The following is a 27,442-nucleotide window of genomic DNA, read 5'->3' as shown; positions in this document are numbered from 1 at the left end:
AGTTTTCTCCTCCTCCTGAGCTCAGAGCTGGCCCTGGGCCTATCTGGCAGTCTTCAGGGATGGAAAGGCAGACCCTGCCGTAGGTCCTGGGGCTGCAGCTGCTTGGGTCCTTCCCCTGCACCCCAGCTGTATGGTTCGGGACTCCTGAGCCGTCCTTGCTGAGAGGTTCCCAGGTGTGCTGCGGGTGGCACTGTTCTGAGAGTGCCTGCAGAGAGAGCCGGGGCTGAGCACTGTGTCCCGGGTGGGCTGGGAGCTCCACACGCCTCTGCCCTGTCCTGAGCTCCCATCCCTCTGGGCTTATCATCCTTGCCTGTGCTGAGCCATTTCCCCCTGCAGTGCCCCTGCATCCTGGGGGATGAGGCACTCCTGGTGCCTGCTGCCCTGCCCCAGCTCATGTCCTGGGTTTGCTTTTATAACCAGGGAACCCCAACTATTTGCAGCATGGCAGCGTTTATTCCCTGCTCAGCGCTGCAACAGAAATGAGCCCCTTTTCCTAACCTGGTGGAGACAGGGGCCCTCATTGGCGCAGGGCGGGGATATGCTGGGTGTCTGTGTGGGAAGATACTCCCGGTCATCCTCTCCCAGTTGCCTTGTGGCTGTGCTTAGGTGCAGGCCAGCTCTTGTGTTTGCAAGTCTTATGCTAATTCCTCCTGCCCTCTGAGCCGAGCCTTGGCCAAGGCCACGCCTTGCTTGGCCACTTACCAGCTCCTCTCTTGGAGCAGGTCGCCCCCTCCTGGCCACCACAGCTCATCACCAGGGTGTGGTGAAGGTCCAGCGCAGGGACATCAGAGAACACCCTCTGGGTGTCCCGGCAGTCTGAGAAGCCATGCACACTGGCTGGTTGTGATGCACTGGGTTCTACCCTCTCAGGTTTCAAAAGCTTCTCCCTGACGTCCGTGGAGCTGCAGATGCTGACCAATTCGTGTGTCAAGCTTCAGACCGTCCACAGCATTCCACTGACCATCAACAAAGAAGGTGGGCTGTCCTCCCAAGGGCTGCTGTCCCTTTCTGCTGTCAGCACTGTCTTTGGGACTGTGGGTTTCTCGAAGGAATGCGTGTGCTGCTTAGGGCCTGTCGGCCTCTCCCAGGAGTGGATGGGACGGGTCGGGTGGTCTATCTCCAGCTGCTGGGTGGTTGAGGAGACCCGTGACTTTATTCCTGGTCACACGACACATCTCAGACCCTCTGTGCTCTGGGTCTGGTCCCGCTGCCCTGTCCTCCCAGCCAGGGGCTTCCTGTCCACACTTTTGGTCATGCTGCATTTTGCGTTCACTCGTGCACACACTTGCGTCCACTCATTCCCACTCACAGGTATATGCTTGTGCACATGCATGTACATGCACAACATCCATGTCACATGCCACCCCTCCGCTTTCCTGTCCTGGGAACCTTATTATGTTTCACCTCAGTCACCGGTCTGCCGTGTTGCGAACCCAACTCAGATCCTAAGGTCCCTGAGACAGAGGCTACAATGGATATGCTTCTGGCTCGTGACATCACCTGGCCTCATGCTGAGCAAATGGCAGTCACATGGTGCTCCCCTTGAGGGTTGATTTTGAAGCAGAGCCTGTCACTCGCCTCCCTCTCTCAGGAGAATGGATGCTCACCTCTTCGCTCTCTTGTACAGATGATGAATCTCCAGGGCTGTACGGGTTCCTGAATGTCATCGTCCACTCCGCCACCGGCTTTAAGCAGAGCTCAAGTAAGTGGTTAGTTTGGGGAGGAAGACGGCAGGACACTGAGCTGGAGGCTGTGAGGAACCAGGGTCGTGACTCAGATTATCATCAGATGCCTTGGATCCTTAACCCTGTGAGGTCCCATGCGGGTTGACCCCTGGAGTGGATTGTTGCGGGTCTCTGGTCTCTAGTCTCTAGACCAGACGTAGGAGCTGCTGAGCTGCTCCCCCTGCAGGCGGGTCTTGTCATTGCAGGCAGTGGAGTCTGCTACAGACAGGAAAATACAGGCGGGGTTCCAAGCTGTGGGCAGCAGCGCCTTCACCCAGCCAGCAGAGTAGATTTGGCTGCTGACAGCTAAACGAATTCCCTTTTCCTCCCACCCCTCCGAGGTGGGGAGCGCCTTGCAGGTGCTCAAGCTGTCGGAGCAGCGGGGCTGGTTGCATTTCAGTCCAGGGCCGCACACTCTGCACCCCTCAGCATGCCACCTCCACACGAGCCCTCGGGGCCCCTTGTAGGAGGACGCAGGACAGGCACTGTGCTGCTGACCTTTCCCACTGACGCCGCAAAGCTGACCGAGAAATCGCCGATGAGCTACAGCCTAGAAGACAGTATTTACAAACCATATGTATATGTGTGTGTGTGTGTGTGTGTATACACATGATATGGGACTTATATTCAGAGCATATAGAGAACTTTCAGAAACTCCGTACAAAGGAGACAACCCAGTTTTTAAAAATGAGGAAAAGATTTGAATACACTTCACCAAAGAAATACAGGTAGCTAATTAGCACGTGAAAAGATGCTCATGGTTGTAGGGAGATGTAAATTAAAACCACAGTGAGGTCCCGCTTCATACCCACCCGGATGGTGATAATCAAAAAGGTGCACAGTGACAAATGTCGGTGAGGATTTGGAGAAATTGGAACCCTCAGACACTCTGCTGGTGGGGCTGTGAAATGGCTCAGCCACCCTGGAAGACAGTTTCACAGTTTCTTAAAAGTTAAAACACACATGTACCGTGTGACCCAGCAACCCTGCTTTTAGGTATTTCCTCTAGAGAGATGAGGGCGTGTTCGCATAAAACACACCGCATTCATCCACACGACGGAGAGCACTCAGCAGTAGAAAGGTACAGAGGACTGATACAGGCAGCCACAGGGATGCATCGAAAGAGAATTATTCCCAACAAGACACCTGATTCAAAAGACTAGATGTCGTGTCATTCCACGTGTCAGAAATTTCTAGAAAAGGCACAATTTGGAGACAGCCTGGCAGGGGTTTCCTGGGGCTCAGGGTGAGAGGAAGATTGGACTGCAGTTGAACCCAAGGGGCCTTCTTGTGGGGAGAGGGCAGTGTCCTAAAACAGTGGCAGGGCTGTTTGCACAAGTGTTTAAATTTACTAAAAATCCCCAAACTTAAAACAGATGGGTTATGCAGTATGCAGATTATACCCCCGTAAAGTCGTATGGGGACTTCATGTAAAAAGTTTTTGTAATTGTTATGTAATTGTTCCCCTGGGCGCACCTGCCCCACGCCCCCCTCACATAAATGCTGGTGTTTTCCAGGGTTCCATCTGGGCCTTCACTGCATATACTCCCTCCTTCCTACGCCCAGGGACCTTTCTTTCCATCGACAGCGCAGATGATGCCTGGCACCTGCCTCTCCATCCCCACTTGGCTCTCCTGGGCCCCCTCTGTTACCTTTCCATCTGTGTCCTCAGCATCCCACGTTCTAAACTCTGCATCCCCAAACTGAACCTATCACTTGGGCCCCTAAACTTGTTCCTCTTCTTTTTTGTCCTGCCCCAGTGAGAAGTGCCACCCTCCACCCCATGGCCGGGCCAGAAACCACCATCTGGTTTACTGGTCATATCAGTAAGATGACATTCTCCATCAATGGAGTTTCCTCATCACCGCTGGCCACCTGCCCCACCCTTCATCCAGACCCCGGCAGTGGCCTCCTCCCTGGTCCTTACCTCCACTCCCCCCATACCCCACAATTCTCCCAGCACGGAGCTGTTTTCAGTGCCCTGCCCTGGCCTGCAGCACCCTTTGCCCCAATTAAGTTGGTAAACTCAAACTGCGCAGGTGGTAGGCACTTTCCCCCGCCCCAGCCTTCTCTATGCATCGTCCTTCTTGTGGTAATGGCACGTTCATCTCTGCCCAGGTCACCAGCCATGGGGCTCTGCTCACATAGAGGCTTTAGTCAGGGTTTGTCAAGGGACCAAGTGAACACATGTTCTGAGAGGTGCTGGTTCAATTGCACCACGGGGTGGAATCATTGCATGAGGTGCTGGGGCTTGTGCTAGCCGCTGGTGTGTTGTTTTATTTTAAAAAGAAAATTAAGGGGCCCCTGAGTGGCTCAGTTGGTTGGGCATCTGCCTTCAGTTCACGTCATGATTCCGGAGTCACAGGATCGAGCCCTGCGTCAGGCTCCCTGCAGCAGGGAGTCTGCTTCTCCCTCTCCCTCTGCTTCTCCCCTCCCCCACTCATGCTCTCTCCCTCTCACTCACTCTCTCTCTCTCAAATAAATAAAATCTTAAAAAAAGAAGAAAATTAAGGCCACTTTTTTTCTGATTTTGAAAATGTCAGGGAACAAGAATTCCTGTGCCCCTCAAGGGTCCTTTCAGCTGGACTAAGAATCAAATTCACATGAGACCAACTAACAGGAGAAAATTCAGTTTAATAGCGTACACACAGGAAATCCACACGAAGATGGAAATTATAGAGCTAGTCAGGCAAAACGAGGCATATGTGTCATTCTGAACTAAGGAGAAGGGGGTAGGGGTCGGGGAGTTGAGAGGAAAGGAATGCATATCACAGGGCAATAAGAACAGATGTTTGGGGATGCCCAGGTGGCTCAGTTGGTTAAGCATCTGCCAGGGTCCTGGGATCGAGTCCCGCATAGGGCTCCTTGCTCAGCGGGGAGCCTGCTTCTCCCTCTCCCTCTGCTGCTCCCCCTGCTTGTGCTCTTGCGCGCTCTCTCTCTCACAGATAAATAAAATCTTTAAGTAAAGTAAAAAAAAAAGAAAAAGAACAGATGTTTGCCCTGCCGTACCAATGGCTCACTCAGATAAAATTTATTTTTGCTCATAACCCTTATTTTGAGAAAGGACCCCCCCCCCATCTAGATTCTTCTATGTAGTTAAGGCAAGGGCAAAAGTTTCTCTTCAGCTCAGAATAATCTCCATGTCACAGTGGCCCATCTTGGGGCAGCCTGCCCTTGGCCCCCTACAAAAATAACCCCTGCTCTCATAGAAAATGCGGGTATTGTGGAAAAGCGCGGTCACCTTCCCTGTGTCGCCCTTGCACAGATCTGTACTGCACCCTGGAGGTGGACTCCTTTGGTTATTTTGTGAATAAAGCCAAGACACGCGTTTATAGAGACACAGCGGAGCCCAACTGGAACGAGGTGAGGTACTACTGGGCATGTCTTGCATGCTGGCCCTGGCAGGCAGGCCAGGATCTTGTCCTTGGGGAGAGTCTGAAACACCCGCCCCACACCTAGGGCTCCCTGATGGCTTCCCCCCTCCGTGCCCGTCCCCCCAACCCCAACCCCCCCCCACCACCACCACCACAGGCGCCGCCACCAGCATTCCACCAGCATGCCAGGAATCTCCTGGGAGGAGAGGGGGGACTAGTCCAAGAGATTTTATCTCTGTGTTCCTGAGAATCCAACACCCCCCCCCCCATTACAAAGAAACAGCCTATTTTTTTGGAAAACGAACTTAAAAGGGTTTTTCTGCTGCCTTTGTTATTGCTTAGTGTTTACTTGGTAAGTTTCCATAACGTTTTTCCTTGGAAGTTGGAATGAGCCCTGTGATCCTCTTGGTTTCTGGAAGCCTGGGGCTCTGCCAGCTGTGGCTGGGGTAGGGACCTGATTTGCCTGTCCCCGGGTGTTGGGTTTGTATAGTTTGCTGCTCTGTTCTCCTTCACCTTGGGGAGCTGTTAACTCGCTTACTATCTTGCCTTGAGCCTTTGGGAGTACGGGAATGATTACAGAGTGGCCAATACTGATGAAGTCGCCACATCCGTGAGAATGCCATTTCCCAGTCTCTGGAGCAGCTGTGGCCCTCAAAGGCCTCATGCTTGAAGATATGGGTGGGGGCATACCTCCCACCCCCCTGCAGAAGCAGCAGCTAAGTCCCACCTGGCTGCCTGGTACACCTCGGGTCATGTGGCTCGTGAGCCCCCAGCTCTCCTTTCTTGGTGTGCCCTACTCTGATCATCAGACTCGATGCCTTAGTAGGACTGGGGCACGGGGAGCCCATAGGATTGCCCGGGCATGATAGCCCTGGGCGTCCCTGCAGAAAGGGTGGGGGCTGCCACGGCAAGGGAGCAGCACAGCCAGATGGAGCCACCAAAGGCTTTGCAGGGAGCAAGAGGGCCGTGACTGACAGGGGCAGTGAGGGAGGGGTCCTGGACACAGCACAAAGGGTTCAGGTAAGAGCCGGCAGTGGAGGCTCAAGGAACCAAGGCATGGAGGGTTCCAGACCAGCGGGTCACCTGGTGGCCGGCCTGCGTGTGCATCTGGATCGTCCAGGAGTGTTGCATGTTCCTGGCATACGCGCCCTCCCCACCCCGATGCGGGCTCAGAAATCTCTCCTTTTTTCTTTTCCGTCACCCTCTTCGCATTTCCCCACCACAAACCTGTGCCTGCGACAGCACTGGTGTGAAATGCAGAATTTACCGAAGATATCCTGGGGCGATGGGGGAGAAAGTTATCACCGCACGTCCCACAGTAGGCGACTTGGAAGCCTACAAGAGCGGTTCTTTCCTCTCTCCTGTATCACATCCCTGGGTCGGTTTTTTTTTCCCCTTTCAAATAGACTGACTTTTTAGAGCAGCTTTAGGTCCACAGCTTTAGGTCCAGAGCAGAAAGGACAGAGATGTCCCACATACCCACTGTCCCCAGACATGCACAGCCTCCCCCACTAATTGGTGATCCTGCACTGACACATCATTATCACCCGAAGTCCATAGAACATCTGCACTTGTAACCAGCACCCCTGAGCTTCTGATGTAGGTGGTGTGGGGACTGTCCTTTGACATTCTGGCTTAGGGAATTTGGATTAGGTGTTAGAGGCATTCAGAGCTTCCAGAAGCATTCAGACTGGGCCACAGTGGGGTGCTCACAGGGAAGTAACTTCTGAGGGTCTTTGTCGCAGGACTAAAGCGGAGAGGGTCTCGAGGCATGGGTCCTCCTGGGGCAGCAAGGAAGCCATTGGACCTGTCTGCTAGTGAGAGACTTTCCTTCTTTCTTGGGACTTCAGGAATTTGAGATCGAGCTGGAAGGCTCCCAGACCTTGAGGATACTGTGCTATGAAAAGTGTTACAACAAAACGAAGATCACCAAGGAGGATGGCGAGAGCACAGACAGGATCATGGGAAAGGGCCAGGTCCAGGTAAGGCCACCACCCTCCTCTGCCCCCCGTAGAGCCCCTCTGTCCCCCCTCATATACCTGCCCCTGGACCTGCCCACACCCCTCCTCCGGATGTTCCCAGTTCTTTCCCCAGTTGACCTTCTGGGACACGGAGATGGCCTGGCTCCAGGGATTGGGGGCAGGTGCCCCTGGACTTGCAAAGGGACCCTCACAGGTCCTTTCCTGCCCCTCTCTGTGTTTGAGTGTCTATTATACCCATCTTGTTCCCAAAAGAAGTTCAGTTCGGCTTGTTCTCACAGCAGGGGCCTCAGTTCCTCCATGGACTTGTGTTACCTATGACTCACCTGTGCAGTTCCATGCCCCATTGGGGGGAAGCCCTGATATCCATGTTCCTTACGGGCCTCTTACCAGACCCAGCCGAGCAGGTTCCTCCCTGCCCTGCCCTGGGGGTGGGCACTGACTGCTCCCACTCCTCTCCGACCCTTGGACCCTCTGGTAAAGCCCCCAGCAGGAGTGGGCTGGGCATTCCAGGTATCCGTGGGAGAAGGGGGCTCTCCATGAAGCCCCACTTCCCTTCTCTGAGGGCAGGAAGTAAAATCCTTTTTGTGCTGAAATACTGAGCAGCAGGGATGAAGGAGAGGGAGGGTGACTTACCCCTGAGTAATTTCGTCTTCTGGCGGGGGGGCGGGCACATGCTCATCCTTCAGAGGAGCAAGTCCTCACTTAGCGGGGGCTTCAGACCCCCTCTCTGTTTCACCAGGTTCTCAGGTTCTGGTTCCCCAGGTTTTCACGGCTGCCTAATTTCCCACCCTGGAAGCTTATTAGGGAATTCAGTGGCTCAGGGCCTCCAGGGACCTCCTCCCACCCTGTACCTTGAGACCTGGTCTAAAAGCAAAAATGCTCCTCTGACTGCCTTATACCTGCCCTCCCCGACCTGCCTTCCAGCAGACACCACCCCATACCCCGCACCTTCCCAGGAGAGCAGGCCCAGGGCCTCAGCCGCCCCCACAGACAGGACCTGGGGCTGGACTCTAGTGAAGTCAGGGGTAGGACCGGCCTGGGGCAACACTCCAGTGAGTCCACTAAGGTTTGGGATGCACATTGGGGATCAGTGGGGCAGCCTTATCTGACATAGGGAAAGCAGGATTATTGGCCCCTCTCTCAGATGGTATAACTGGGGTGCAGGGGGGTCCCAAACAGACTTCAGCTACTCACCGCTGATAAAATCTGAAGGCAGAGAGACGAGAGATGGTGAGACAAGAAAGGGATTTACTTCAGCGAGGCCACCACCAGGAAGACAGCAGGCTAGCGTCTCAAAGACGGTCTCCAAAGTGCTAAAAATACTTGCAGGTTTATAGAAGGAAAGTGTGGGACAAAGGTTGGTGGGTGCCGGCAGGTGGGCAGTGAAGGTCGGGTGGAGCATTGTCTTGGGGTCAGTCACGTGGGGTCTTGCCGAATTCCCCGTAGTCCTTACTGCTTGAGGGGATAGCTTCAGTTCTCATCACAGGTTGCTTTGCCCGCAGGGTGTTTTGCCTGAGTTAAGAGATAAGCTGGAAAGAAGAACGTAGTCAATGAGGAAGTGCGGACTGAGGTCGAAATGAAGGTGGTTGAAATCCTCTGTCAATGGGCATGGTCTTCTTTGAGGGCCAGCTGCTGGTCCAGGGCCACCCGGTAGATGTCCTGGACCTGGGTCCTACCTGTGGCTTAGATGCTGAGGGAGAAGGGGATGGTTCCTCCTTGCTCCCCATCAGCCTGGTACACCATTGAGCCAGTTGTAGGGGTCTTGGTAGCAAAGGGCTTCTGGATAGAAGAAACAGAAATGCAAGCCAGTGCTTTTCAGCTATTCCACTTTTGGGGTCCTATCCAGGGATCTTTGACAAGCCAGGTCCCTTCCCCAGCCATGAGCTGGGCATGGGCCCCACCTTGACAGATGCGTGTGCCCACTGCGAAGTTGGGGTGGTGTCTGGGGGTGGCTTGCATGCTCAGTGCGGACACTCACCACTCTGCAGCTCATGTGCGTTGACGCCCCAGTGTCCTTGAGATCCAACCCCATATGTCCACATAGATTCCGTTCACTTTCTTGGCTTGATAGAGAATCCCATGGATTGAGTCAACCATATCAAGGGGCTCTTCTGCTCTTGATGGACACTAAGGGGTTTCCCAGCTTTTGCTGTTCTGTGAGCAGCTGGTGCTGGACATCTTTGATGACTGACGTTTTGGCACCTAGTGGGCAACAGTCACAGCTCGGGCCCTTTGAGTTTTCAGGCTCTGCTCTGCTGCTCAACAACTAATGTGTTCCCCTTGCTCCCCCTGCTCCACGTTTGCATCTGTCCCCAGCCCCAGCGTCCCTCCCGCACACCCACGCCCTGATCCCCCCCCCCCTTGCAGAGAGCCCCAAGGCAAGCATGCACACGGACTGGGTGTCCGGCTCCTTTTTTCAGTCCATCGCACAAGACTAAGGGAGGCTCAGATTCCACCGACCTTTGACTCGATTCGTCCAAATCCTCCAATGCTAGAGTTCCAGGGGTGGTAAGATTTGAACCAGGGCCTCTGAGCACTGTCACTGGATACCTGGGCGTCTCAGTGGAAAAGAGAAAAGAAAGGATACTCATCCTCTTCTTTCATTCTATCGAGCCTTCTCTGGAAACCCTTTGCCATGATACTACTGGATATGAGCAAAATATTCCTTTATGAGCACAGCCTGTGCTCTTAGACACACCGGGGGTGCCAGGTGAGCACCCTGCCCTGTCCCGGGGAAGAGGAGAGCAGTGGGGTCGTGGGGGCTGGCTTGGGGCATCTCTGAGCTTCAGCTGTTCTCTGCGCCTTTCTGCCCTCTGACCCCAGTCTGCATTTCCCCATGCAGGCGCTCTGAGGGGTGCTCCTCAGCAAACACTCTCCCTTCCTGTTCCTTCCAGTAGGACAAGATAGGACAGGAGTGGAGGACATGGACTCCATTAAAAAAAAAAAGAAATTGTACATGACCTTGTTAGAACATCAAGGTTGACTGTATTCAGCTGGATACATATAGGGACCACTGCAGTGGGGTTTTGCAGCAGGGGAGAGAGATGGAGCCCAACTCTGAATATGACAATGAGAGAGGGAATTTATAGCCAAGGAGCGGGGTGTGGGGGGTCATCAGTTGGAAGTTACTAAAGGGAAACATCAGGGGTAAAGGGGGATTCTGGCTAAACCAACCTAATGGGTTCCTTGCTGAAAGCAGGCTGGGGCAATCAGACATCACCCAGGGGTGGTGGGGAGCGAGGAGTCTGGTCACTTGTCAAAGGTAATCAGCTATCAAAGATATCGGGGTGGTTCTTGCTAAAATTGGGTGCTTGGGGACATTCCCAAGAACGAGGTTTGGTTGGAAAACAACTCAGAGGAGCCTGACTGGTGTGGCCCAAGGGAGACCCTCTGTCCACTCCCTCAGCCCCAGTGTACCTCCTGTGAGTTGGGGCAAGTCGTCACTGCCCGGATAAACGTATTTCCTCACGTGTAAACTGGGGCCAGGGGCCATGGAGCCGGGCGCGGGGGTCTTCAGTGGCCACTGCTGCTATATTACTCGGTATCGTTACTATTGGTGGAGAAGGCGGACTCTGGTTCCACCCCGTCGTCTGGGTCTGCTTCCATGGAAGAGCTAAGTGAGTGGGAAGCCTGGCCCCTGAGCCATCATGAGCCAGGAAGGAATCCCAGCATGACACAAGGTCCGTTTGTGACTCACACAGAGTAGGCAGTGGCTGGCCCTGCCCCTGGAGACACCCATTCCCGGTGGGGCCTGTTTATGAGCCGGCATCCCCAGGATCAAGAAGTCAGGAAGTCAGAGGAGGAGCGGTGATGGGCCCCTGTGGCCCCAGCCAGGCCTCCTTCCGCCTCCCCCAACCCCCCCCCCGACACTGGGGCACACCTAAGGGAGGGAGTCCATGACTCTGAGTGGGGGCTTTTCCCAACAATATCAGGCCCCTTCCAAGTATGCCATGTGGGAGGGACATAGAGCCCTGCCCGTCCTGTTGCTGGGGTCAGGGTGGGGGGGTGGGAATAGCATGGCCTTCCTCCCTCCCCCAAGTGCTTCCCACCCCCCAACCCAATATGTACATTGACTCATAAGCTGAGTGTAAAGCCCTTCCTGTGAGGTGGGGAAGGTGCAGCACCCCAGGAGTGTCTACAGGGGGCCAGGGAGATGTCCACAGCTGACCAGGAGGGCAGAGGCTGGGGAGGCCCCTCCGATGGGCCAGGGATGGAAATAAAGTCTCCAGCAAAGCTGCTCACACACCTGCCTGGGCAGAAGGGGTCAGAGTCATGTGGGGAGCTAGGTTCCAATTTCCTGGGGCTAGATCGGTCTGTCTTCACTCCTCTGCATGGTGCTGATGAGCTAAGGGTTCAGAAACCACCAGTTTGAGTCTCAGGTTTCAGCCTTTGCTCTTCAGATGACTAGCCAGATGCCCATTTCCCCTCCTCAACGATGGAATCTCTGTGAGAGGAGGATGGAGGGCTCCCCCTCCCAAACCCAGGATGAGTGAGTTGGTTTGTTCAGAGCATCAGGCCATACCAGACAGAAAGGCAGAAGGACATAGTGTATAACAGGGATGCGGCCCTGGGGGCGCCGGCTGTCCAAGGAAGAGTCATAGACTCGCAAACCTGAGCCCTTACGTGCAGACAGGTGCACAGGGCCCCACTGGGAGTCTTCTCTGAGCCAGCTCTGAGTCTGAGCAAGCAAAGCCATCCCTGTCCATCACCAGACACCAAGAGCCTACGGTGCCACCCTAGTGATCAAGGGCCTCCTACATGCCAGGCACCAGGGACCCCGAGAACAAGAAATCTGCCCCTATGTTTCACAGAGCGCAGAGTCTCAGGAAGGAAGGAATGCTGCAGATGTGCCGAGAGCCAGAGCAGGCCATGACCTGGGGTGGCTGTATGGCTGGGATGGCACAGTTATTTGGGGGGAGTCAGGGGACAGAGAAGTCTTCACAGAGTTGGGATCACTGGGTCTGGGGCTTCAGGGGAAGGATTTTCCCAAATGGAGATGTCAAACATCCTATGCTGTGAGCAGAGCAGGAGCACAGGAGTGATGGGAATGTACCTGTTGTGACAGAGCTGGAAGGCTGGCCAGAGTAGCCTGACCGGGTGCTGCGGGGGTGGGATGGGGGCCTGCAGGCTCTGCCCGAGTGCTCCGGCACATCCGAGGCCAGGGGCTGGGACCAGCATCCAGGGATAATCACCAGATTCATCAAAGCCCAGGGAAATTGGAGCCTTGCAGTTATTAAGTCCTTCCTTCCATCTTTCCCTGCTCTCCTCTGTTTGCGAATTTTCTATGTTGCTAAACCCCCTCCACCCTGTTTCATCTCAGTGATTAACTTAATATCAAATCCTAGAATTCTGTCTTCTCCCATTTCTCCTGATGTTTTGAGAGTCTAGCTGGGCTTACAACTCATTCCAGTGGGATCATCTGAGTTGTTGTTTGTTTTTTCTTTCTAACATTTTTTTGTGAGTCTTGGATGAGGTTGGGGCCTCAGGTTCCTGGTTTGACCCTTGCTTTATTCGAAGCTGATGCTTGGGGTGGTCGTATGTGGTTTCCCAAACTCTGCCAGCCTGGGTTGCTTGCCTCATGCGTGGAAACCTGGTTGGATACAGACCCGACAGGTCCACCCAACTTCTAGGGGTGCCCTGACACCCACGCTCCAGCCCTCACCAAGACCCCACTGTGATGTCTGCCCACTCGCGGGCAGTCTCCTCATTCGCCCACAAGTGCCCCACAGCAGCTGTATGAACGTGGAGATGCCACCAGCACTTGTACGTGCATGACAACCCAAGACTGGAAGGAAGCCAAAGTGTCCATCTTTGGATGGGTGGGTCCATAAACCAAGTGTGGTATATCCATACAGAGAAATATTATGCAGCCATTACAGAGGAAGGACATTCAGATACACGCTACATGGATGGACTGTGAGGACATTGTACTAAGTGAAATAAGCCAGACACAAAAGGGTGAGTGATCTATGATTCCACTTACAGGAGGAACCTAGGACTGGGGAATTCCTAGGGACTGAGAGTAGAACAGAGGTTCCTGGGGGCTGGGAGGAGGGTGGGGATGGGGAGTTATTGCTTCATGGGGATGATGTTTGGGATGATGAAGAAGTTCTGGAGGTAGATGGTGGTGGTGATTGCACAACATTGGGGATGTACGTAATGCTACAGAATTGTGCACTTAAAAATGGTTAATTTTATGTTATATATATATTTTACCACCAACTTTTAAAGAGTTAGCATGTCCACAGGGTGCAGGGATGGACATGGGAGCCCAGACTCAGCGACTTGCCCCCTTCATGAAATCCCCCACCACCAGAGGGACAGTCAGTCCCTGCACCATGCGGCGTGGTGGGGAAGCAGCCTTCGGGAGCCTCAGCACCCTCACCTAGAAGAGGGCAGGTGTCTGGCTCTTGGCAATCCCCAGTGACCAAACGTTCAGTCTGTGCCGGTAGGTGTGGCAATGCGTGTGTATTGAAGATGCTTACGTTGTGTATCCTGTATACACGTATCTTGGCACGGAGGTACCACAGCGAATGAAATAGACGAAAGCTCTGTCCTTGGGGCCGGTACAGGAAGCAGACATCAACCAAAACAAGAATAAGAGCTGTGGTCAGACAGGCAGGGGATGGGGTTTGGGAAGATGTGGTTTTCAAGCAGGTGGTTGGGGACAGCAGATAACTGTTAGAAAGGTACTGAGAGACCCAGCTTTTCATCACCAGGGATTATCTCAGGACCATGCCCATTCCATCCACACAGCCGCTCACTGCCCCAGGGCGTCCTTCGTTGGTGGGGAGGGATGCCTTCCTGGGTGCCTGGGTGGGGGGTGGGGGTGCTCAGAGACGAATGAGACACAGCCCGTGTTTCGGGTAAACGAGCAAGGGGAGAAACGATGTCACCTCTAAAACTATCTTGGAGAGGTCCAAAGGGTCTCTTGTACCAGCCACATAAAATGGGTGATGATTGTGTTTAATAAACATATGAGGAAGATTTTAGTCTCTAAAAGTTATGAACATGTAAAAGCACGTGAGCAAATCCTTCTTGTCCAGATTCCCCAGGATTTGCCCCAAAGAAGCGTACCTCTGTCACCGTGAAGAAAGTGTAGCTGTGGGACCTGGGCCTTCCTTGCTCTGTTGCGGTCCAGTTTGGGACCCTGTATCTTTTTTTCTTCAATTGGCTTGTTGGACAGTGCCTCCATCTTGAGTACACAATTCAATCATCTTTTAGTAAATTTGCACAGTTGTATAACTCTCACTAACAATCCAATTTTAGAATATTTCCATCCCCCAAAACAATTTCGTCATTCCCATTTATGATCGCCCGCTGTTCTTACGCCCAGACCCAGGCTGATCTGCTTTTGTGTCTGCAGATTTGCCCATTCTGCATATTTCATGTGAATGGAATCATTCTATATTATGCAGTCTTTCGTGACAGGCTTCTAACACTTAGCACGTTTGTGAGGGTCACCCACATCGTAGCAAGTGTCGGTTATGGCTGAGTCATATTCCATCGTACATATTCATTCACCACGTTCTGTTTATCCACTCACCAGTTGGTGGACACTTGGGTTTCCAGCTCGGGGCTTTTACGGTTAACACTGCTGTGAACGTGTGCACACAAGTCTTTGTGTGAATGGATGTTTTCATTCTTCCCGTGTGGAGACCTGGGGGTGGAGTTGCTGTGTAGGGCAGCCAAGTTTAGCTCTGGGAGGAACTGCCCTACTTTTCCAGAATGGCTGCAGTATTTCCTATCCCCAGCGGCCGTGTCTGAGGGCTCCCGTTTCTCCACAGCCTCACCAACACTTGTTACCATCTTAGATGTCCTAGGCGGTGTTCCTTTATCCATTTAAGTGGTGCTGGAGCCTGGTGGGGATCAGAGAAGGGCAGCAAAGAATTAAAGATGTGGACACTAGAGCTCCGGAGAACAGACTGTAGCAATAAGAGCAGAAATGAGAGACCAGAATTCCCTCCTGGGGAGATTTCCCCGGGCGTCTCTCAGAAGACCCATTCCAGGGAGTAGGTTACAGCGCACACATGGGAAGCTGGGCGAGGATCCCTGGGGAAGCCCTGCTGGGCCTTCCTGGGCCGTGTCGGTGGGCACAGAGGGAACGGGCATTGCCTCCTTTGGACGGTTTAGTCCTGCCTCTCGGGCTGAGGGCAGTGCCTGGTCCTCAGCAGAGCCACCCGGGCACATGGGGGCAACCATCCACCAGCCCCACTGCCCACCATTGTTCCCCCACCTCGCCCAACCCCAGGGAGACAGGCTGGAAACCAGCCCTTCCTCCAGAGAACACTGGGGGTGAGCAGACACCCCCCCCCATCCCGCCCAGTCCCCAGCCCCCGTCCCCCATCCCCCAGCAGCAGCCACATTCCTTGCCGAGACCTTGAGACCCCGAGGGGCCCCCATAGGCGTCTGGAGCACCATTTCCTGGTCCTCTGTGCTCAGTCATCTATTTTTCCAAATCCCAGTCCCGGCTTGTTTACTTCTCTGGTCCTTTAAATAGCCACACTTTTGAGAGCGCGTGCCAGCCTTGAATGTCATTCGGGGCCGGACTGCACCAAGCCTTGGGCCTCATCATCGTGTTATTCGTGCTGCTTCCGCTCTGCTCGGCACACTCTGTTCTTGGGAGCCGAGCCAGCCCAGGGCCAGTCTTTCCCACTGGAAATGCCGCGGGTCCTGGGGGCTGGGTTGAGGAGCCACCCGGCAGCACCGTGGCCCAGGTCTGCACTCTGGAGGCCAGCTCGTGCCACAGCCTCTGGGGCCAGGTGACGATGGGGCTGGACATCGATGGCACTGAACCCCCTCCCCTGGGCTGGCTGTGCTCCGGGGGGGCCGCGGGGTGTCTGCTCTGAATCCAGTCAGGACAATGCATGCTATTATTGGTGTCCCTGGCTGGGGTGGTACAGGCTCGGGGGTGGGGGGGTGTCCCTAGAGCATGTCCAGCCAATGAGGCAGGCTGGCCAGGCAGACACGTGTTACTCAGTGTTTCCAAATGAGCCCACAGGAAACCAGCCACTTAAGAAGGAAGCTTGGCTTTTCTGGGCTTTAGAGAAAACTGACTCGTTGGAGTTCCCGTAACCAATAGGCTGCTGGTGGGGGACGGGGCTGTATTTCCCAAACACACACAAAAAAGGAAAATCCAGGGGCGAATGGAAACTTTGACCTTGGCGAGCCAGGCTGCAGGGGTGGGGCTTCCCGAGAAGCGTGGTCAAAAGGCAGTAGAGGCCGGGAGCTTGTCACGCTCCTGTCCATCTGCGTGCCTGTCCAAACACGCTCCTGTCTAGCCACATCGGCCTCTCAGAAGAGCAGGGCCAAGGATGCAAGAGACGCCGTTTGCCCCCGCCGCCATGCAGGGCCTCCTACGGTACTTCCATCCCAGCCGGGCGGGCCGGAGCCAGCTGGGCTCGGCCGAAAAACACTTGTGTGCTTGGGGTACCGCCCTGTGGACCCACATCCGAAACCTCGTGTGCAAGGGCAAGGTGGGCAGACGGGTATGCCACGGTTTCCCCGGGTGGGCCACGTCGGGGCAGGGTCCCCTGGATGTGCTGCTCCATCGCTCTTTATCGGCTGCATCAAGGGAGGGGGGCCCAGTGATTACCATTCCTGGGAGGGAAAGTGAAGGGGGTCTCCTGCTGAAGCTGCTTCTGTGTCTCCCTTTAAAGAAAACTCCCAGTGGCAAGGAAGCTCTCCCTTTCCTTAGGAGCAGGAGGAACGGTGTCTGTCCCCTTCCTTCCTAGACAGCCAGGACACAGGAGTTGGGGATGATAGGCTGGCAGTGCACCCCCCCTTACCTCTTCCCACCACACCTGGTCTGGTTGAGAGTGTGGGGCCCCGGCATCATCCCGCTCCTGCCACCCCTGGAAGAGGCTGTTCCCCCAGCTGGATGCCTGGGACTCGCTCTCGCAGGGAAGCACCAGTTGGGAGGTTTCCTTTTCTGAGTGGTGACTGCCTGGTCCCTGCTCACAGGCCCTGCCCCTCACGGTGGGGTCCCTGTGGCCCAGGAGTCTGGCCCCTAAGAACCTCCCGGGACAGATGAGGAATGAGAACCTGGGACCCTACAGCCGCAGGAGGGAGATGCTCTGCCACCCTTTGTTTTTCTGTGTTGTTCTGTCTGTACATTTCGAATCTTTGGGGATGTTAGTGGGCCCTCGAAGGGGAAGTGGTGTCCCCCTGCTCCCCCCCCCCCCCCGCCAGGAGGGCCTGTGCTGAGCCTCCATGCCAAGCAGCGTAGGGAGAGAGGCTCAGGTTGCACACACCTGAAAGGTAGCAGCCGCTGGACCTTCTTTCCTCTCCTGCGCAAGGCCCACGTGGCTCTCACCTCTTGGGTCTCTTGCAGTGGATAGCCATGGGACACCTGTCCTGAGCACCCCTCTACACCTGGAGCTGTGCTCAGTACCGTTGTGTGTGTGTGTGTGTGTGTGTGTGTGTGCATGCGCACGCACATGCACAAGTTTGTGTGTGCAGAAATTGAGAGGCGCAGACCCCCCTCTCAAGTGGTTTGTCTAGTCGCAGACATGAACCATCGCCCGAAGCAAGTGATGAAATCTGCAAGGCCCTGCATGAGGAGCGCCAGGTTATATGGTGTCGGACGGTGGCTCCCTAACCTGGCTTTGTATCAGAATCCCGTGGGGAGGTTTCTAGTTAGGTGAATCCGACATTCCCCCGCCCTGAGCTGCTGGGGCAACTCTGGGGTAGAACCCTGGGAGCTGTTTTTAAACAAGATCTTCCCAGGTGCTCATTTGTCCAGCCCGACCACTGGTGTGGAATGTGTGCTCCCCAAAACAGAGGGAGATGGAGCCCTCATAGATGGGGGCCCTTGGCCTGACCACAAAGGTCTGAGGACTGTTAAGCAGCATGGTCCCGCGGGCCAGCGCTCAGACAGTGCTCAGTGGGGTGAAAGCCAGAGGGGCTGCAGAGGGCCCTCCAGCCCCGTCACTCGCTGTGTGATTTGGAGCTGGGCTCTGGGTCCTTCTGGGCCTGACTCTGAAACATAGGACTGGCCTAGACTGGAGACCCCTCCTGCATGGGCTCCTACAGCTAAACCACGTAGCACGCTCAGGGGGAAAACTGTCCCAAACTCTTCCTTTGGCACACCCTCTGAAAGTTGCTACTGAAGTTGGGTTTCCCAAAATACGTAAGCCGATTGCCCAGCCTCCCTGCGCTGCACATAGTGCCTGAGATGGTTGGTGAGGGGGAGCAAGATGGCCACCAGCATGGACTTGAACTCCCAGCGGGAAGGGACAGAGGGAGGAACGGGGCCCCGAGCCATGAGCCTGGGACCCGTGAAGCACAGATCTGAGAGCAGGAGGGCTCTCAGTTCCAGGGGTTTTCTAGCAAGTTCTCTTTCGGGACCCTTCTTGGCCTCTAGATAAAAGTGCCGGCAGAGGTCTAGCTCTAATTCTGACTTCGGTGTGGAGAAGTCACAGGCTTGGGCTGCTGCCTGGCAGGGTCTCTGTGCAGACCCCAGGGCACCTGCTGATCATAACTGCTTGCTTTCAGCTGGACCCCCAGGCCCTGCAGGACAGAGATTGGCAGCGGACTGTGATCACCATGAATGGGGTATGTTGGTGCCTACTTTTCCCACAAGATTAGGGTGGCCCCGATTCCTTCCAAAGCAGTCAGAAGGAGGCTAAGCCTGAGCCAGTGTCTGAGGTGGGGTATGGCTGAAGGAGGGAGAAGCGCTGCAAAGCCGGGTCACTGCGGGCAGGAAAGAATCCCATTTGGTGGCTGGAGGGCAGTCCCTGGCCAGGCGCTGAGCATCCCTCCTTGAACAAGACAGGCAGGACCTTGACCCTGGTGTCTGCCTGTAGAAACGGAGACCCTGATTCGTTTTCAGGGTCCCAGAAGGATTTAGACCTTTAAAAAAGAAACAACCAACCAAAACTATTACCAGAAAAGGTCTGGGCGTAGGTGACAAAATGTTAACATTTGATAGATAATCCATGGCTTTTTGTTATGTTATTTTCTGTACTTTTCCTCTTGTTAACTATTAAGAAAGAGAAGCAGTGGGGATTAGGGTTGGGGGCAGTGTCCTGCAAGAGCTAATCTTTAAATCACACTGACCGTTCCTGGTTCTTGCTGAGCTGGGCCAGGGACCTGCTCTGCACTGGGGTCTTAGCCCAGTTGCTCAGGGAGGGGAGTGATTTGCCAAGCCCCCCGGGCCTCTGGGAACTCAGACTATGAGTCCCAGAAGGGTGAGAGGGCCGTGCCCCTGCCTCCCCCTGCAGATTGAAGTGAAACTCTCAGTCAAGTTCACCAGCAGGGAGTTCAGCTTGAAGAGAATGCCTTCCCGAAAACAGACGGGTGTCTTTGGAGTCAAGATTGCCGTGGTCACCAAGTGAGTGGACTCATGCGTCTCTCATCTCCGGGCACAGTGGGCACCCCCTCTCCCCCAGGTGTTTCTGAAGGAAAGAACAGGTGAGGGTCTCCCCTCTCTGTGCATGGTCCTCTGTGCACGAGGCCCCCTCCCAGGCCCCTGGAGCACTCTATGTGCTTGGTTGCCTCCCGTGTTTACTGCGAAGCTTGCCCCTGTCAGCTTAGGAATGTCCTCGCCCCCTTCCTGTGCGGGCGGGCTGGCGGGCTGGCTCCCACACGATTGGAACTGCGGAAGGTCAGGGTTTTCTTCCCTCACTCAGAATCTGTCCCGATTGGGGTTCCTGTGGAATGATGCCACCCCAGCCCCTTGGTCAGGTCAGTTGCCAGGAGAAGTCTGTATGTTGGTTTGAGAGCAGTTCGCAGGAACGGCGCAGGCCGCTTCCTTCCAGAATCCATTCACTTCCTCCATTTCAAATCTGGCCGGGCCCCTGACCTCACTGGTTGTCCAGGCAGGGGCCCACATCAGATGTTCCCCAGACACCTAATTGTGTCCAAACACCACGCTCCGCCCCCAGCTGCGCCCCAGCTGTGCCCACAGCTCTCTGGATGGGTCTGGGCCCGAGCAGAGGGGACTGTGTCAGCGGTTATCCCACATAAGTGCTGCTGATGGGGGTGACTTGGGAGAGCGCTTTGCTGGGCTCCTGGATCCAGTTGCTCAACTAGGCTAGAGCAAACCCTCCAAACAGCATGTCTCCTGTTTTTGAAGTATTCTACCCCAGGGTCCTGTGTGGAGATACTGGAATTATGCATTGTTAAGACAGCGAAAAGTGTTAAGTTATTTATGTATGTATGTATGTATGTATGTATTTGACAGACACAGCAAGAGAGGGAACACAAGCAGGGGGAGCGGGAGAGGGAGAAGCAGGCTTCCCGCTGAGCAGGGAGCCCAATGTGGGGCTCGATCCCAAGACCCTGGGATCATGACTTGAGCTGAAGGCAGATGCTTAACGACTGAGCCACCCAGGCGCCCCAAATAAAATCTTTAAGAAGGAAGAAAAGGGCCCTGATAAGATGTAAGCAGTGGTAATCGTGAGCTCTCACGGCAGAGGAAAAGGGTGCGGACGGGTCCACGGGAGCCCGACCCCTGGGGCCTTCATCACCCCCACCTCCAGGTGTCCGGATGTGCAGACAGGTGGTGGGTCCAGCCCCACTGCGGCCTGAGCCAGGGCTGCCGGGCACTGAAGGCACTGCCCCTCCCCTGCAGGAGGGAGAGATCCAAGGTGCCCTACATCGTGCGCCAGTGTGTGGAGGAGATCGAGCGCCGGGGCATGGAGGAAGTGGGCATCTACCGCGTGTCTGGAGTGGCCACGGACATCCAGGCGCTGAAGGCGGCCTTTGACGTCAGTGAGTGTCGCCGGGGCAGCGCGGGCTGGGGGCGTGGGCGTGGTGACCGTGTGCCTCCCACGGCTCGTGCTGGCTGTATTAGGCTCCGTACCTTTCCTTCACTTGTTTTATTTTTTAAATGAAAAGAAGAGGGAGCGGTGGGAGGAGGTTCTGCAGAAGCTCGTCTCCTGTCTGAACCATGTGTGCACGGCTCCCGCAGAGTTGGACCAGGGGCTTCTGTGGGGCCGCCCCACCTCGCACTGGGGTTTGGCCTGCTTCCCCCGGGTGGAAGACCAAAGCCCAGGAGCCAGTTGGTGGAACTGCCTCAGTCCCCAGAGGAGGACACGGAGACCCCAGAGGCTTCTTGGAGTGGAAGTGGCAGAACCAGGACTTGGTGCCTGCATCCTCTTCCCTCCCTGGCCTGTGACAGCGAGGGCCAGTGGCCACGAGGCCAGAGGCACTGGTTTGAAACTCTAGAATGGAACAAATAATCCCAGTATCTTAATGTTACCAGAAGATGCCTGCAGCCAGGTGGTCGCTACAGAGCAGAGCCGCCCAGTCCCTGCCCGGGCACGGTGTGTGGCCGCCGCCGGCCTCAGTTCCTTGTGGTGGCGCTGCCACCAGGCCACCCCTTGCCCGGCAAGGGAGCGGTGGGGAGGACGCCTCCCCTGTCAGAACCACCGGCATGCTTGGAAGAAGACCAGCTGCTGGAAGGAGGGACCCCAAAAGCCATCTGCCTGCTGTGGGCTGCGCCAGGCTGAGGCAGGGAGAGCGGGGCCCTATTTGGGATCCGTGAGTAGGCCGTGCTCCATCTCCGCACTCCTTCCAGATAACAAGGACGTGTCGGTGATGATGAGCGAGATGGACGTGAACGCCATTGCCGGAACGCTGAAGCTGTACTTCCGCGAGCTGCCGGAGCCCCTCTTCACCGACGAGTTCTACCCCAACTTCGCCGAGGGCATCGGTGAGCATGGGAGGTCTCCCCCTCCACCACGGTCCGTGTTTCCGTCCAAACTTTGCCGGTGGTGGGGGACCGAGAACCTCACTGGTCCTAGAAGGCCTCTGCCCATCTCACAGGGCCTCCCATTGTCCCCATCCCTCCAAGTATCCCAAGAGGGTAAAGCAGCCGGTACCACTGTGGACGCACCGGGGTGTGGGGTCCTAGAGGCTCCTTCCTCCTCACTGGAGTGCCGCCCTGCTCCTCTCACCCGGGTACACGGGGTGATGAGGGAGCTGCCAGGGCCCCGAAAACTCCCGCCCCTCCCTCTTTATGTTTCCTTCCATGCTCGGCTTCTCGTGCCTTGGGCTCTTCCAAGCAGGAGGTGGGAATGGCCAAGCCGGCCAGGAGGGGAGCTCTCCTGCCCCTGGTCCCTGGGGTGCCATTCAGCCCTTTGAGATGCAGAAAAGGCACCCATCCTGGGGTCGTCACTGGGGGCCAGTGCTTGTGGGTCAGGACGGTGATGGGCCTGGACTGTCCAGTGCCCTCTGACACGGGCCCCAGGAGGGGCCTCCAGCTTGGCTGTGACCCTGAGAATAACACCCCTCCTGATCCCCCGCAGCTCTGTCAGACCCTGTTGCAAAGGAGAGCTGCATGCTCAACTTGCTGCTGTCACTCCCAGAAGCCAATCTGCTGACCTTCCTCTTCCTTCTGGACCATCTGAAAAGGTGACCCCAGCTCTTCCTCAGGGGCCCAGGCTTCCAGGACCCACAGGCCGCAAGGCGGGTTCTCTTGTGGCCCACTGGCTCCTGTCACACTCCATGGCTCCTGGCGCCCTCTGTCCCCACTCCTTGTCTGTGGTTACTCTTCTGCCCTGGGTCCTAGAGACCTTGCCACCCTCCCCGCTCTGGTCCACAGACTTAAGAGCTGAGATGCTTCAGCTACAGCCAGTGGCTGGGCTTTCTCTCCCCAGCAGGTCATGGCCCAGAGCTGGCCCAGCCACCTGCCAGTGTCAGGTGCTCTTTGTCCTAGGCCTCTGCAACCCAGAAGAAGCGGGGTGGGGTCTGCTTTCGGCACAACCAGGGGTGGGGTGTCTGTGTTGTGGAGCCAGCCCAAGGCAGAAAGGGGTGGCGCCCACTGTCATGTTCCCCAAGCGCTGCAGGGTGGTCTGGCCCCTTTGTCTCACCCCCACCCTGAAGGCCATGTCGCAGTAGCACCCTCTGCTTTGGCCCTCTGCAGGGTGGCAGAAAAGGAGACAGTGAACAAGATGTCCCTGCACAACCTTGCCACAGTCTTCGGCCCCACGCTGCTCCGGCCGTCGGAGAAGGAGAGCAAGCTCCCTGCCAACCCCAGCCAGCCCATCTCCATGACCGACAGCTGGTCCCTGGAAGTCATGTCCCAGGTATGAGGAGACAGGCTCCAGCTCACGCTGCCTGACCTCACAGAGGTGGCCTCTGCTTGGCCCACGCAGGGTCCTGCCGGTCGTTCCCACCCGAGTTGTGCAGGGGAGGGGGCGAGGTGCAGAGAAAGGGACTTGCCTAAGGCCATGTGGCTGGGAGGGGATGGGAGGACCCAGGCCACTGCTCTTCCTGGGGCTTCTCAGGGCTGGCCTGGTGTTCCTTCAGGGACGCTCAGATCTCTTGCCGGGAGGGGCTCACTGTCACCACATACTCCGCAGCTGTGAGCACCCCTCTGAGCCCCTTTCCTCTTTCCTCCTCCCTGCTGTGCCCTGGCAGGTCCAGGTGCTGCTGTACTTCCTGCAGCTGGAGGCCATCCCTGCCCCAGACAGCAAGAGGCAGAGCATCCTGTTCTCCACTGAGGTCTAAAGGCCCAATTCCATCTCCGAGAGGCCGGCAGAACAGCCTGGAAATCTCCTGGCAAAACGGGCTACCCACAGAGCGGGAACCGAATCTTCTTGAGGAGTAATTGGGCCACCTCGCCCCCAAGGGCTGGACCACCTGCCTAGAGACAGCTACCCAAGGCAAAAGGCTAAGTGGCCTGGGCAGTTCTGGGCCTCTGAGTCCTTGGGTCTGTGAGCTCCCGCCGGGCCTCAGACTGCGGTTTTCCATGCTGCCACCAGAGGGCGCCCCAAGCCAGCATGTCTCGGCGCACAGGCCTGGCCGTGGGACCAGGCGAAGGGAGTGGTTTCTGCGAACTTAACTTATCAGAGTTTGAAAGATTTCTACTGGATCACCCGTCAAGATGCACCCTCTCCGGGGAGAAGGGAACACGACCAGATTCCCTCACTATCGTGTCTTGAATAAACACCGATGCTGCTTCATACCGTGCGGGCCACAGCCCTGTCCCTGTGTGGGTGGGGGCTTTTCAGTTTCCCTGACTTAGAAATTCGGCTCTGTTTGTGTAACAGGGTTTGGAAGAGCTAAGTCAACACTGTGTAGCGTTTGACCTCTTTCACCTCCTTCCTTCTCTTTCTTTCTAGAAGGAACTCTGTCCAGAAATGGGTCTTCCTATTCTGTCCTCTTGCTTTGGTTTTGCTGTTCATGTGCCCCTCGGAAGGCAGCTCCCCATGGAGCCATGTAACGTCTGTCTGTCTGTCTGTCTGTCTGTCCAGGACCGACACCAGGGGGAGGGAGGCCCAGGCTGCGCACTTTATGGCTTCTTCTCCAGGGATAGCGACCCTGTCCACTGCCTGCTGGGCACAGGCTCTCCTCTTCGGCTTAAAAAGGCCTCAATCTCTCTGGCTTCCTCCAGCCTGTCGCCCCCTCTGCCCACACTCTCCCTTCCCCCGATCGTCCCCCCACACAGATCACTTCATTCTCTCGCTCTCTGCTGAACAAACTCAGTAAACTTTTGTAAAAGTTTCCTCTTGGCAGCGACAGCTTGCTGACAGCTTGTTTTAAACTTTGATCCGAATAGCCTTTTGATACTTGAATATTTTTAAGTTTTCTACGTAGTTTCTAATTTTTTTCCTAACAGATTCAGATACCTAATACGATATTAGAATGTACTCCACGGACAGTCCGTGTCCTAGCGGCATTTTGTCTTCCTCCACACACCGGCTCTGTTTCTGTCAGGAGCCAGTTCTAAAGTCTCCTGAGCATCGGGAATGGGGGAGGGTTGGGAGCAGGGGGGAGCTGTTCTACTGGCCAGGCTCAGGGTGCGGGGCTCCTGTCCTGGAGCAGGCAGAAGGACAGACGCACCCCACCCCCCACCCACCCTTCCTGCTCTCTCCAAATACCAGTAGAGAAGCCGGGACATTCCTAGTAACCCTCCTGACCACCCAGCTTAAAGAGAACGAGGGAGGCCGCTAAGTATTTTGAAAAAACAAATCTATGAACAATTGCATTTTTTTTTTTTTTTTTTTAAAGAGAGGGTTTAGGTCAAGGAGAAAAGGACCACAAGAAGCCAAGTTTCCATGCTGGTCTTGCAAGAAGAGAGGAGGTAGTGAACCAGAGGAGGGAGGTGATGGTGTGACTCAGGAAAAGCTGTTTGCTTGTCACGTGATTACACCAGTACCCGGTGGCAGGGTCCCGTGATCCTTCCCATGTCCTGGGTGGCAGGGGTGGGGGTGGGAGGGCTCGCTGACAAAGCAGCTCCCGCCTGAACTTGCAGCACATGGCGGGGGGCTGGGGGGGGATGAAATCTGCCTCCCAACCTCCCCTCCGCTTGTGGACCTGCTGAAACGGGGGCGGGGGGACGGCAGAAAACAGTCTCTTGAAGGTTTTATGTCCACATACTATGTTTCTTTGTACTTTTTTCTTTCGAGGAGAGCAGACGTACCATTTTAAAGTAGTCCTGCTTTCCTGGGGGCGGGGGGGTAGGGCAGGGAGCAGGGTCCTGTGCCCTCTGCACATTTCTGGATTCACTGGGTTTCTTTCTCAGGCCTGCTGCCCCGGGCCGCCTCTGGCCTGGCTCCCCATCCCCATCCATCTTAGCAACCCTCCAGCCCTGCAAGGGGAACGCACTTGGCTTAGGAAATCTAAACCCAGCCCTCGTTTCTGTTCCCCTGGTGTCATGATTTGCATCTGTCGCATTGAAACTGGAAAGCAATATATCAATGTCTGTGCCAATTTTCGTTCCCTCCCCCGTCTCCTCCTCCTTTTTACTTTTTATTTATATAGAATGTGTGCTGTTTAATGACGGAATGACCACTCTTTCTCGTGTAGCTGTAAAAGCGCTCTTTTGCCGGGCCACGGGGGCGGCGGTCGCTTTGGGTCCCCGGCCGCCTCTGTGGTCCCATCTCACACACGGGCCTGTGGGCTGGTAAGGCCTAGAGCCCAGACGAGCTTCCACGAGGCTCGGCTGCTGGACTCTGCCACGAGGAGTGATGCCTTCCTGCCCCGGCCCCCGAGTCTGGAGCTGTGAGCTCGGCTGGTCTCAGCAGCTGCAATTCCTGCTTTGGGCTCAGCCCTCCATATACCATGGTGGGGAGAAGGATGCTGAGACTTCCATTAAAGTTACCTGAGGCTACTTGTGTCAGTGGTGATTGCTCCATTCAGAGGAGAAACCACGATCGGCGCCTCTGGGAGGGGCTGGGTGGGCGGCAGAGCTGGAAGAAGCTGCAGGCGACGAAGAGGGCCCGGCTGCCGCCTAGGAGGACAGTGCGGCCCGGCGCGAAGAAGCCAGGCCCCGAGGGGCCTACACGCCGCAGGCAGACGTGTTCAGACACATGGCAGCCACCGTCCCGCAGAGCGGGATCCCGGAGCCCTGGGGTTTAGGGCAGTGGGGGTACTGGCCGTGTCAAGCCCAGGGCCAGGGAGGGCTCCAGCCACACACAGCCAGGCCCTGCGCCGGCCCGTCGGTCTCCGTGGTTTCCGCTGGCGCCGAGGTCCGGTGGAGCGCGGGTCACTCTTAGCTGCCGCCAGCCTTGCCCTCAGAAAAAGCCTGTCCAGCCTACAGGGAAGTTGTGCCCGGGGGTGGAGACAGGCGTGGGCCATGCGTGCAGCTCGGGAGGAGCTGGGGCTACGGCTCACCTGGTCGGCTGCAGATGGCTGGGGCGGGTGGGGGGCGAGGAGGGTCTTCTTGTGGCTCCGGGTCGGCTCCCAGGGGTGGGGGCATCTGCCTGGACTGGTTCTCCCTCCGGCTGGCGTCCAACATTGCTGCCTGTGCAGCGTCACCGCGGCCAGTTCACTGTCCTGGGGAGAGACGGGGGCCCTAAGCCTGGTGCAGCCCTTCACGGGATGCCCTAGGGCTGAGCCTCCACCCTCGCAATCTCCAAAGGCCTCAGAGCCCTTCTCCACAGCACCCCCCAGCATCTCCTCGCACGCGTGTAAGGGTTGACCTTGGCTCTTGCCTGCATTGGAGAAGCTTCACGTACCCATGCCACTTGTCCACTCTAACATCCGCCAATGAGGAACAGGTGCCACTGGCCCTCCTCCAGAGTATTTGACCCCTAAAAGGCTACAGTTAGCTCTCTCTATCCCTACAGTCCTGATCCTATTTGAAAGCCATAAAAAATATAGTAATAATAATAATAATGAAAAAAATGTTAAGGCCCTACTGCATCTCTCTTAATAGGATTTGATTTTTAGGGCAAAAGTTGACTGCACCCAAATTCCTAAGAGCAGGCACCGTGTCCAGCCAAGCCTAGGCCAGTGATCCCAAATCTGAGATGTTCTACCTCAAAGGGCCCTCAGAGGCCTCTTAGTCTAATCCCTTTACTTGACAGATGGGGAAACTGAGGCACACAAAGCCACGCCCCCCGCCCTGACCCTGGTGTCCCAGAGCTGGTTGATGCGCAGAGGCTAGGATGTCTGGGTTCTGCTGCCC

General features: G+C 55.9%; 1 protein-coding gene across 1 annotated transcript in view; it reads left to right on the top strand.

The window, feature by feature from the left end:
* Nucleotides 1-26,143, top strand: part of BCR (BCR activator of RhoGEF and GTPase) — a 119,777-nt gene extending 93,634 nt beyond the window's left edge. The window contains exons 13-23 of the mRNA XM_036077897.2: nt 871-975; nt 1,628-1,702; nt 4,990-5,087; nt 6,949-7,080; nt 18,577-18,636; nt 19,305-19,414; nt 20,657-20,796; nt 21,605-21,739; nt 22,335-22,440; nt 22,952-23,114; nt 23,449-26,143. Of these exons, the coding sequence (XP_035933790.1) occupies nt 871-975; nt 1,628-1,702; nt 4,990-5,087; nt 6,949-7,080; nt 18,577-18,636; nt 19,305-19,414; nt 20,657-20,796; nt 21,605-21,739; nt 22,335-22,440; nt 22,952-23,114; nt 23,449-23,538 (1,214 nt within the window). The 3' untranslated portion in view covers nt 23,539-26,143. The remainder of the gene's footprint in view (nt 1-870; nt 976-1,627; nt 1,703-4,989; nt 5,088-6,948; nt 7,081-18,576; nt 18,637-19,304; nt 19,415-20,656; nt 20,797-21,604; nt 21,740-22,334; nt 22,441-22,951; nt 23,115-23,448) is intronic.
* The last annotated feature ends 1,299 nt before the right edge of the window (nt 26,144-27,442 follow it).

The sequence above is a fragment of the Halichoerus grypus genome, chromosome 13 (genome assembly GCF_964656455.1).
Source record: "Halichoerus grypus chromosome 13, mHalGry1.hap1.1, whole genome shotgun sequence".
Taxonomy (NCBI): domain Eukaryota; kingdom Metazoa; phylum Chordata; class Mammalia; order Carnivora; family Phocidae; genus Halichoerus; species Halichoerus grypus.
Note: the sequence above shows the minus strand (reverse complement) of the source record. Positions and strands in the feature narration are given on the sequence as shown.